The sequence below is a fragment of the Monodon monoceros genome, unplaced genomic scaffold (assembly GCF_005190385.1).
Source record: "Monodon monoceros isolate NGI ecotype Baffin Bay Population unplaced genomic scaffold, NGI_Narwhal_1 Super_Scaffold_5, whole genome shotgun sequence".
Classification (NCBI taxonomy): Eukaryota; Metazoa; Chordata; class Mammalia; order Artiodactyla; family Monodontidae; genus Monodon; species Monodon monoceros.
This window is the reverse complement of record NW_021703782.1, coordinates 14,335,888-14,346,954: the sequence shown is the minus strand read 5'-3', so window position 1 is coordinate 14,346,954 and position 11,067 is coordinate 14,335,888. Positions and strand designations below refer to the sequence as shown.

General features: G+C 38.5%; 1 protein-coding gene across 1 annotated transcript; it reads left to right on the top strand.

The window, feature by feature from the left end:
• The first annotated feature begins 2,873 nt into the window (after positions 1-2,873).
• On the top strand, positions 2,874-8,895 carry LOC114884362 (alpha/beta hydrolase domain-containing protein 17B-like). The gene is given in 4 exon segments (XM_029203332.1): positions 2,874-2,888; positions 7,777-8,273; positions 8,522-8,690; positions 8,692-8,895. Coding segments are annotated over 3 exon segments (867 nt in total). The 5' UTR covers positions 2,874-2,888; positions 7,777-7,779.
• The last annotated feature ends 2,172 nt before the right edge of the window (positions 8,896-11,067 follow it).

Here is an 11,067-nt window from a genome sequence, read left to right as displayed (position 1 = left end):
TTTTCCTCACTCCCATCCTTCCCAGCTGAGTGCCCTAGGACTCAGGACTGTACAAGGGGTCAGGACTCTACATTTTGCAAAGGGACATTTAACTTTTCAGCTGGCTAAACCAAAGCAAGAAAGCACCTCTTTCAACACCATCTCTTATCCTTATATGGTGGCAAACTTTCTGACAAATCTGGCTGCTGTGTATTTTTTCAGTGACTTAATTTGCCAGGAGGGCTAGCAGTGTATGGTATGTACGTAATCTACTCCAAAATGGATTTTACATTATAAGAGATAGATTAATAGAGAACAAAGCCCCCCAAAAGGTGAGGTGGGCCGGGCCTACGGACAATGAACTAGTGGAAGAAACATCTGTGTGCTCCGGAAGATCCTAGGTCTCTTAGGATCACATGCTCATCTTCTACCAATGAAAGCTCAATGAGGTTCCACCCTCCCCCACTCCCTCGTCCTGCCTTCTCCCTCCCTTGAAAGAGAGTGTTTAGTTTCCGAATTAACTCACTATGGACCACGCCAGGATTTAGGGCAAAACAGAAAACTGAGATCCGGAGCTCTGTAATTAGGCCTCCTCGTGGATTTCAAGCAGGGCCGATCTGTGAATATGCCTGAATTTTCCGGTCTGGAGGCAGCAGGAGAGGGCTGATCAGACGCGGCTAGTGAGGCCCCAGTTTTCCTGATCTGCCCCCGCTGTTGTGGCATATGACCACAGCTCAAGAGCTGGGTCACCGCAGTCTCCTGCCCACGCCTGCGCACTTGGCCTGGGGGTGCTGACAGCACTGCTCCGTAGGGGAGGGAAAGGGAAAGGTGAGCCGGGAGGAGGGCATGCCAGGAGTCAGGCTCTGTGGATTAGAGGAGCTGCCAGGAGGGCCCGTTGGAGGCAGAGCCCAAGGGTACTAGGCGCAGAGTAATTGGGGTCCTGCGTTCCTGAGTTAATTTCCATCTTTTCACAGACTGGCACACACGTTGGAATAGACAAGACAGAAATTTAAGCTGTCACTGCTCCCAACCAATCCTAAAAAGCAAGACTGAAAGGGGGCAAAAGCTCAATTTTTCAAAAGCTGTCTACCGGGGCAGAGACCTATGCCTGGAACAAGGCACCCCCCCAAAGTGATGCAGCCTGGGGTTTCTTCACCGATGGGCAGGCACTCACTTTTCCTGGGCACAGAAGTTTTCGTGGCACCCATAATTCCACTACCTGGATTCTTCCAGTTTTTACATGGAAAGGCCTTCCCCCCCCCCCCCCCCCCCCCCCCCTCCTCGCCTTTAAAGACTCCTCCCAAATTTCACCAGTCTGCTAGGAGTTTTTTTTTTTTTTGCAGTACGCGGGCCTCTCACTGTTGTGGCCTCTCCCGTTGTGGAGCACAGGCGCCGGACGCGCAGGTTCGGTGGCCACGGCTCATGAGCCCAGCTACTCCGCGGCATGTGGGATCTTCCCGGACCGGGGCACGAACCCGTGTCCCCCGCATCGGCAGGCGGACTCTCAACCACTGCGCCACCAGGGAAGCCCTAGGATTTCATTTTTACCGGTGAGATCTGTTCTCTTGCTTACGTGAAAAGGACCAAAACTATTTCCTGATGACAAGGCCAAATAGCTGTAGCTTGAGTCTGTTATCTCAAACCTGAATGTAACCTGAGGTGCATTCATTTTTAAAAAATGCCAAGTAAGGAATGAGGTTCTCCCAACTTACTGCACTGGTCAGATGCAACCTGGAGAATTATGTTAACTTCTGCATTTTACCTTTAAGAGAAATGTTGGCTATTTTATAATACTTCCAGAGGAGAGATCAAGAACTATGTCCCAAAAGGACTGTTCAGGAATGACAAGTCTGTGGAAGATAAAACTGAAGGGGACAGGAGAACCAGCTCCAAAGCAGTGAAGGCCAGTGTTGGCTCAAAAAAGCAGAACCAGGGCAAAGGGTGGGGGAGGGATATGCTGGGAGACAGATTTTGACTTTATAGCAGCCAGAGCCTTCTAATAATTAGGCTATTTAAACATGGGAAGGGCTCAGGGAGGTAGTGAGTCAAGGCCTAGTCAGACAGTAGCCAAGCAGAGGCTGGACAGCCACTCCTAGGAGAAGTGCTACATGGGGACTCCTGCATTAGGCAGGAAAGGAGCTCTAAGATTCTGTTATTTTGTAACTTTCTGAAATGTAGGTCCTATACATCATAAATTAGATTAGGGGATAGACTACAAAATTTCAGTGGCTTTTTAAAAACATTTAGAGTTTTGTTTGTACAAATGAAGAATGAATGAAAGTAAAAAAATGAAAGCCATGGGTCATTTTTGTAGGCTCCTTTCAGCATTTTGATTTCATGTGTCTTTGTGTTCCTCTTAATTTCAAATACTGCTTTCTTTTACTTCTACCTATATGTCCTTTTATTCTCTCTATCTCTCCTTTTACACGGAACATTTTCATTTATTCCATGGGTGGTAGGTCTTTGGATCATATTGGAGGAATTTAAGGTCTGGTTATTTGGAAATGATTAGAGTAAAAAATCTATAATATCTTACCTAGCCTGGTGAGTGTTTCTTTGTACTTTTTCTCTCTTCTCCAACCACATTTTTTGGTCAAGACCACGTTTGGGTTTAAGAAAAATCATTAATGCTCATAATATTACGAGTAAAGGAAAAGAAAGTAGAATTGCCAGAATGATTCCGGAGGAATACACATGCAAGTACAACCAAACTAATCTTGAAAAAAAAAAGAAAAAGAAAAGAAAGAAATAATAAGGACTTTCCATAAAACTAGAATTGCATACACCATAATTACAATAATTGACATAATGCTGGGAAAATGACACTCATCGATTAAAACTGAAAAGTCCAGAAAGAGACTCAAATCAATATATAATGAAAGCCCCATTTAAAATCTGTAAGAAAAAAGGTGACTTTCATGAAATGATTAACTCTTTGGAAAAGAAGAAGGTCACCCCAAATTTCATAAATAAAACCATGGAAGACACCTGAAACATTTTAAATCAACTATACTTCAATAAAAAAATAATAAAAAATAACAAAACCATGGAAGTACTGGGGAAAAGTATAGGTGAACATTTATATATTCTTTGGGGTAAAGACTCTTAAAAATAAAAAACACCTAAGAAAGTATCTGAAATAAAAAATATTGATACATTTAATTGTAAAATGTCTGTGCCTCAAAACCACAATAAACCATATAGGCAAATAGCAAAACAAAAAGGAAAGTATTAACAACATACATGAATAAAAGTTAATGTCATAATATATAAAAAGCTCTTACTAATCAATAAGATTAGGAGCATTGTCTCAATGGAGGACAGAGCAAACATAAGAATATAAATCAACTCAGAAGAAACACAAGTGTCCAATGAACATGTGGCAATTGAATCTTGAACTGATGGCAAATTAAAGCTATGAGATGCTATTTATTTTTTTTGTCTATCCATTGGACAACATACTTTTGTTTAATGTAAACATTTAGCATTGACTTCAGTTTAGGAAACAAGACATTCTCATATACTGATGTGTGTGAATTGATGCAACCTTTTGGGCAGCATACTTGGCAATATATCTCAGAAACCTTGAAAATATTCAGTCCTCTTTGACAAAGGAAGTCCACGTAGAAGAATTTTTTTCTAAAGAAATCAATAGGGCTGTATGCTAAGGGTCAGCTGTAGGAATGTTTGTATTGAGCAGAAACTAGAACCAATCTAAATGTCTAATGGTCCAATAGTGACCATTTAATCAATATTGATATGTCCTATGTAGCCATTAAAAATGTTGTAGAAGACAATAAGTGCTGGAGAGGGTGTGGAGAAAAGGGAACCCTCCTACACTGTTGGTGGGAATGTAAATTGGTGCAGCCACTATGGAGAACGGTATGGAGGTTCCTCAAAAAACTGAAACTAGAGTTGCCCTATGATCCAGCAATCCCAGTCCTGGGCATATATCCTGACAAAACTATAATTCAAAAAGATACATGCACCCTTATGTTCATAGCGGCACTATTCACAATAGCCAAGATATGGGAACAGCCTAAATGTCCAACGACAGATGAATGGATAATGAAGATGTGGTACATATATACACAAAGGAATACTATATGAAATAATGCCATTCACAGCAACATGGATGGACCTAGAGATTATCATACTAAGTGAAGTAAGTCAGAAAGAGAAAGACAAATATCATATGATATCAGTTATCTGCAGAATCTAAAATACAACACAAATGAATTTATCTATGAAACAGAAACACACAGGCGTAGACAACAAACTTGTGGTGGTCAAGGGGGAGGCGGCTGGGGGAGGGATGGAGTGGGAGTTTGGGATTAGCAGATGCAAACTATTATATTTAGGATGGATAAACAACAAGGTCCTATTGTATAGCACAGGGAACTATATTCAATATACTATGATAAGTCATAATGGGAAATAATATGAAAAAGAATGTATATATATATATATATATATATATGTATAACTGAATCACTTTGCTGTAGAGCAGAAATTAATACAACATTGTAAATTAACTATACTTCAATAAAATTTTTAAAAAGTGCTGTAAAAGAACATGGAAAGATGTTCATAGTGTATGTTTCTGTATATTTCTGTTGCTGTTGTTGAAATAACTGTCATTTATTTATTTTGTTCAAGTTGGTTTGTTTTTTAAAAAATCGTGTACACTTTGAGTAAAAGAAGCGAGATTTAGTCTGGAAGCTTAAAGGACTGGAGCAGAATTGTGGCTGCAGGGTGCCTTGGGTCTCAAACCATCCTCCTGGATACAACCGCAAAGCACTCAGCCTCTGGCCTGGAGAACTTCTGGCCACGCACTGTGTTTTGCAAGCTCTGTGTTGGTGTTACATTATGCACCAGGGGTGGAAGAATGGACTAAGGGTGAAGCGGAGCAGCTGGCAGCCCTCTTGGGAACTCCTCCCTGTCAGGTGGCTTTTGTTCCATGTCCTCCAAGTCTGGAGCTGTGCAAGGCCCTGGACGGTTAATCAAGTCAAATCCAAGAGCTGTCTCACCCTCTGGCTTATAGTAAACATGCCTTCAGGCGCAAGTGCCCAAGAGCTGGACAGTGATGCCGGAGCAGGCACTGGGGAGCCAGCATCTTTTAGGAGAGACTCTTTGTTTTCCCCTCTCTTCCCCTTCCCTCCTCACCCCTCCCCTCCTTAGCCCTTTCCTCTTCTCCCCCTCTTCCCCCTTCCTTCCCATCCCCTTCTATATCCTCCTTTAGGGATAGGCCTGAGGCCAATACAATTTGGGAGAGGAGAACCTCTTTAAGAAAACAAGTACACAATAATGAAATCAAATACAAGTACAGGACCTTGAAAGGGTTCTGTCTAAGTGAGAGGCCTGAACTTAAGCTTCATAGGCTTCATGGTAAATCCACCTTTAGTCCTGAATCTGGTTTTTATTGTTTGCATGAATTTCCTTTTAGCTTGTATTATGTATGTTTTCCTAAACTACTTTAAATATTGTTTTACATATTTTTTATTTTTTTGCGGTACATGGGCTCCTCACTGTCGTGGCCTCTCCCATTGCGGACCACAGGCTCCGGACGCGCAGGCTCAGCGGCCATGGCTCACGGGCCCAGCCGCTCTGTGGCATGTGGGATCTTCCTGGACCGGGGCACGAACCCGTGTCCCCTGCATCGGCAGGTGGACTCTCAACCACTGTGCCACCAGGGACGCCCTGTTTTACATATTTTTAAGCTTTATGTAAATGGTATTCTCCATGAAATTTTTATACAGATTGTTTTTCTTACTCAACATTACATTTGGGAAATTTATCCATATTGATACGCATAACTTTAGTTTCTTTTAATTGCTATATTCCATCACGTGACTCAGAATGTATCTACTCTCCTGCTGCAGTTTTTCAGTAAAAACCGCAGATTATAAAACAAGCAGGTTGTAAATGCGTGCGTGCGTGCGCACACACACACACACACGCTACAGAGCAATTAAATAAGTGTCATTTGTTTTAAGACTAGAATAGAACTAGGTCAAAAAACATGATTTAAAAAAGAATCCAGAAATAATCCTAGAAAATTGGTATATGATATAGACAGCATTTCAATTCAGCAGGTAAAAATGGACTACTTAATAAATTGTATTGAGAGAATTGGCTATATGTAGACAAAATAAATAAAAACAAATCTCTAACTTACATGATACACAAAATTATAATTTAGATGAATTAAAAACCTGAAACCTCAAAATACAAATTTTAAAGTATTAGGGAAAAAAGTATAGGGAAATATCATTATGATCCCATGGAAAGGGGAATCCTAAATAAGTCATGGAAAGCAAAACTCATATAGTAAAAGACCAAACAATTTAAATTAAATTACTGAATAAATATCATCTAAGTTGTAAAAAAAGGAACTGTATAATAAAAGATACCCTAACATAGAAAACAAACTTATCATTACCAAAGGGGAAAGGCAGGGGAAGGGATAAATTAGGAGTTTGGGATTAAAATGTACATGCTACTGTATATAAAATAGATAACCAACAAGGACCTACTGTACAGTGCAGGGAACTATATTCAATATCTTGTAATAACCTATAACGTAAAAGAATCTGGAAAAAAATATATATGTATAATTGAATCATTTTGCTGTATGTCTGAAACTAACACAACATTGTAAATCAACTATATTTCAATAAAAGTTTTTTTTAAAATACCAAAAAATTTTAAAAAGATACCCCAAACAACATGAAAGACAAGCTGAAGACTGGGAGAAAAATTTGCAACTTATGTAACAAAGAATGAATATAACAGATATATGTGGGGGGAAAAAAAACAAGCACCCTTTAGAAAAATGAGCAAAGGATATGAATAGGCAATTCATAAAAGAGGAAAAACATGTAAGAAGACGCTCAAACACAGTTTTTATCAGGCAACTACTAATGAAAAAGTTGAAGAGATGCTGTTTTACACCTAATATACTGACCACTTGGAAATGTCTGGTAGGTGAAGGGTCACTGAGACTGCTGGGAAGTGGGAACTTCTCGATTCCATTTTCATACTCCAAGATGATGCAGCCCCTTGAGAGGCAACGTGGGCATAACCTTGGATCCACAATTCCTTCTTGTAGGAATTTAGAATCTTGAAATATGGAAAAGACACATAAGACATTTACTGCAACATTGTTGGAGTTAGAGAAAAATTGTTAACAATCCTAAGTATCCACTGAAAGGAGAGGATAATAAGTAAAATACGGTATAGCCATACAATGGAATACTATTCAGCAGTTAAAACAAATTCACTTGATCAATATATTAACACGATTAGATTTCCAAAACACTGGTAAATCGCAAACTCATACTTATAGTATGATGCCTTTTATGTAAATACAACACACAAATACATCAACATATTGTACGATTATAAGATTCTGGAAGGAAGCACACCAAACTCCCAAGAGTGGTTGGTCACTTGGACAGCAGGAAAGGTCAGGGATTTTTGAGAGGTGGTCAATGAGAAATTTAGTTTTATATATGATGCTCTAATTTTGTTTAAAAGGTGCATGCATTTATGTAGTTCTTGTTCAATTAAAATAATTTAAAAGATAAAAGGTTAGAAGGATGTATGTTCACAGTGATAACTCTTGGAATGAAATTATAAATTTTACCTTGTTCTTTTTTCTTATCTGTGTTTCCTAAAATGTCCACAATGTTTGCCCATCACATTTGTAATAAGAAACTAATTATTGGGAGAAGCCACTCCCGATCGCGTCTGGGTTTTTGAGAAGATTCTCTGTTGGTTCGGTGAAGGGGAGAGAAGATGAATAATCTTTCATTTAGTGAGCTATGTTGCCTCTGCTGCTGTCCACCTTGTCCAGGAAAAATTGCTTCAAAATTAGCATTTTTACCACCTGACCCAACTTACGCGCTGATGTGTGATGAAAGTGGAAGCCGCTGGACGTTACGCCTATCAGAACGAGCAGACCGGCAATATTCTTCTAGAGAAAAAGATGCTATTGAGTGTTTCACGACTAGAACCAGTAAAGGCAACAGAATTGCCTGCATGTTTGTGCGTTGCTCACCCAATGCCAAATACACTTCACTCTTTTCACACGGAAATGCTGTTGATCTTGGTCAGATGAGTGGCTTTTACATAGGACTGGGATCACGGATTAATTGTAATATATTCTCATATGATTATTCTGGATATGGTGCAAGTTCTGGGAAACCAACAGAGAAGAACCTCTATGCAGACATAGAAGCTTCTTGGCTTGCTCTTAGGACAAGATATGGCATTCGCCCTGAAAATGTGATTATATATGGCCATATATCTATATATATGATTATATATGGCCATATATATATATGTGATTATATATGGCCATATATATATATGTGATTATATATGGCCATATATATATATGTGATTATATATGGCCATATATATATATGTGATTATATATGGCCATATATATATATGTGATTATATATGGCCATATATATATATATATATGTGATTATATATGGCCATATATATATATGTGATTATATATGGCCATATATATATATGGCCAAAGTATAGGGACAGTACCATCTGTGGATCTTGCTGCTTGGTATGAGAGCGCTGCTGTTATTCTTCATTCTCCTTTGACCTCAGGAATGTCAGTCACTTTTCCTGATACCAAGAAGACCTACTGTTTTGATGCATTCCCAAACATCGATAAAATCTCTTAAGATTACCTCTCCAGTATTAATAATTCATGGGACTGGAGATGAAGTCGTTGACTTTTCACATGGCCTCGCATTGTTTGAGCGTCGCCAAAGACCTGTGGAGCCTCTGTGGGTTGAAGGGGCAGGTCACAATGATGGGGAACTTTATGGACAGTATCTTGAAAGATTGAAACAGTTTGTGTCACAGGAACTGGTAAATTTGTAAAATATTCTGAAGATTTGCATACTGGGGTTTCTTTCTTGCTGAACTGCACTCTTTGGTAAATAACATAAAACCTGAAGGTTTTGTTTGCAAATCATGTCAGTTGCCTTCATAAATGTACAGGTAATGATTTGTTAACAGACTTAATGAAGGTTTTAATTACCAAACTAGAAACTGCAAATAACAGTATCACGCAGTCAGGCTGTGTAATTTATATATTTTCTGTGAATTTTTTTTTTAAACATCAAGATGAGTACTGTATGAAATTTTAATTCTATAAGATCAAATGCTATGAAAGTATTGTCAAATGCTTTTGCATATCAGAAACAAAGTTATAAATTTTTTTTTTTTTTTTTTGGCGGTACGCGGGCCTCTCACTGTTGTGGCCTCTCCCTTTGCGGAGCACAGGCTCCGGATGCGCAGGCTCAGCAGCCATGGCTCACAGGCCCAGCAGCTCCGTGGCATGTAGGATCTTCCCGGACCGGGGCACGAACCCGCGTCCCCTGCATCGGCAGGCGGACTCTCAACCACTGTGCCACCAGGGAAGCCCTATAAATATTTTTAAAACATCTCAATGTACTAAATCTTATCCTGGTATACAAATGTAATATTCTTTCAATAAAAAGCTGTATATCTAAAACAATTCAAGTGCTCAGAATAAACTGTATGAAAACATGCAAGTTCACTAAAGATGACCCAAACCCTGTTGTACAGGGATAGAGATTTAAAGGTTATTTTATTGTAAAATACATTGAATTTTCTGTATTCCCTGGTTATCATACATTTTCTCCTTTAAAAAAAATGATGTAAGTCTTAATTTTTATGCCATTTGTTAATTTACCCACTAGTTACCTTGTAAATGAGAAGTCACAATAGCACTGAACTTTAACTAGTTTTGATTTAAAAGTTTGGTACTGTGAGGCAACAACTTAAATTTTTCATTTTAGTCATTTAAAAGGCATTTAGAGCTTCAAGAATAATTTTGTACGCAATGTTGTTTTAAATTCTGACTAATCTCGTAGAAATGCAATACTGTCACTATTAGAAATCCTGAAATTCTATTAGATGTTCTTTAAGACCACACACAGACTGGCTATTTGATCCCTTTTCACTTTGACTCTTTTTAAGAATAGGACCTGTTGTTTTGGATTACCACCTGAGAATTTCCTGGATTTACTCCTGGATGCAGGAGATAAGAAAACGTTTAATTCATAACTTTTATATTAACGAATGTAGTGCAAAAAATAAAGCTCACACAAAAACTAAGTTGCCTTTCCTTGAGTGAATCCTGCTTGAATAAAACAATGAAAGAAAAAGAAAAATAAAATGAATGGTATGTAGTCTAATTTGTAAATGAATGATTATTGAAATAATACACACTGTGGATATATTTTAAGACCTTATGTAGTTTTAATTGTTCTGCTTGTCCTGTGGTTATGTCTAAGACTATAGTGTATGATTCTCTTCAAAGTATATCAAGTATTGTGAATGCTTTGGTTCAGATGTGTCAAATTAACAGTAAAACAATAATATGCCACTCAAAAAATAAAAAGAAAAGAAACCAGTTATTCGTCAAGGATTGCTGGAAGTTCAAAAATTCTTAAAAAGTTAAGAATATACCCTTATATTCTTTAAATATACCCTCCCTGTCCCACCCCCCAACTTAAATACATAGCACTGTGTTTGGGAAGAGTGGCAGGTTTTATTGCAAAATTACGTAATTCCCCAAAGTCTGGAAGTATAGTAAAGGATCTGGGAATCGTTTAGCTTGGTTCAGGGGGTTCTAGGCAAAGGGCTCTTGTTTTTTACTCACCGATGTTCCATTAACCAGGACACTCCAGGGACTTGACTTAAGATTTACTGACAATAAATATTTAACTACAGTTAAACTTAGCTACTTTCTGGGAATGAGTTTTCTCAGCTGGCTGAGAGTTTTCATCTCTTTTACATTTTTACATTGTAATGATTTGGAGTAGAAAAATTTCTAGAATGTTTTACGTACTTTTCTGCCTTCTTAAACAGAACACAGAGTATCTAGTTTCAGTTTTCCCAACTTTGCTCTTTCTAAAGGTTGCCACATGGCACACTTATCAGGATCTGTCTACAGCAACACCCTCTTTCCTGCTAATGGCTGTAGAAGTTAACTTCTTGGAATTGTTTGTAAAATAATCAGTG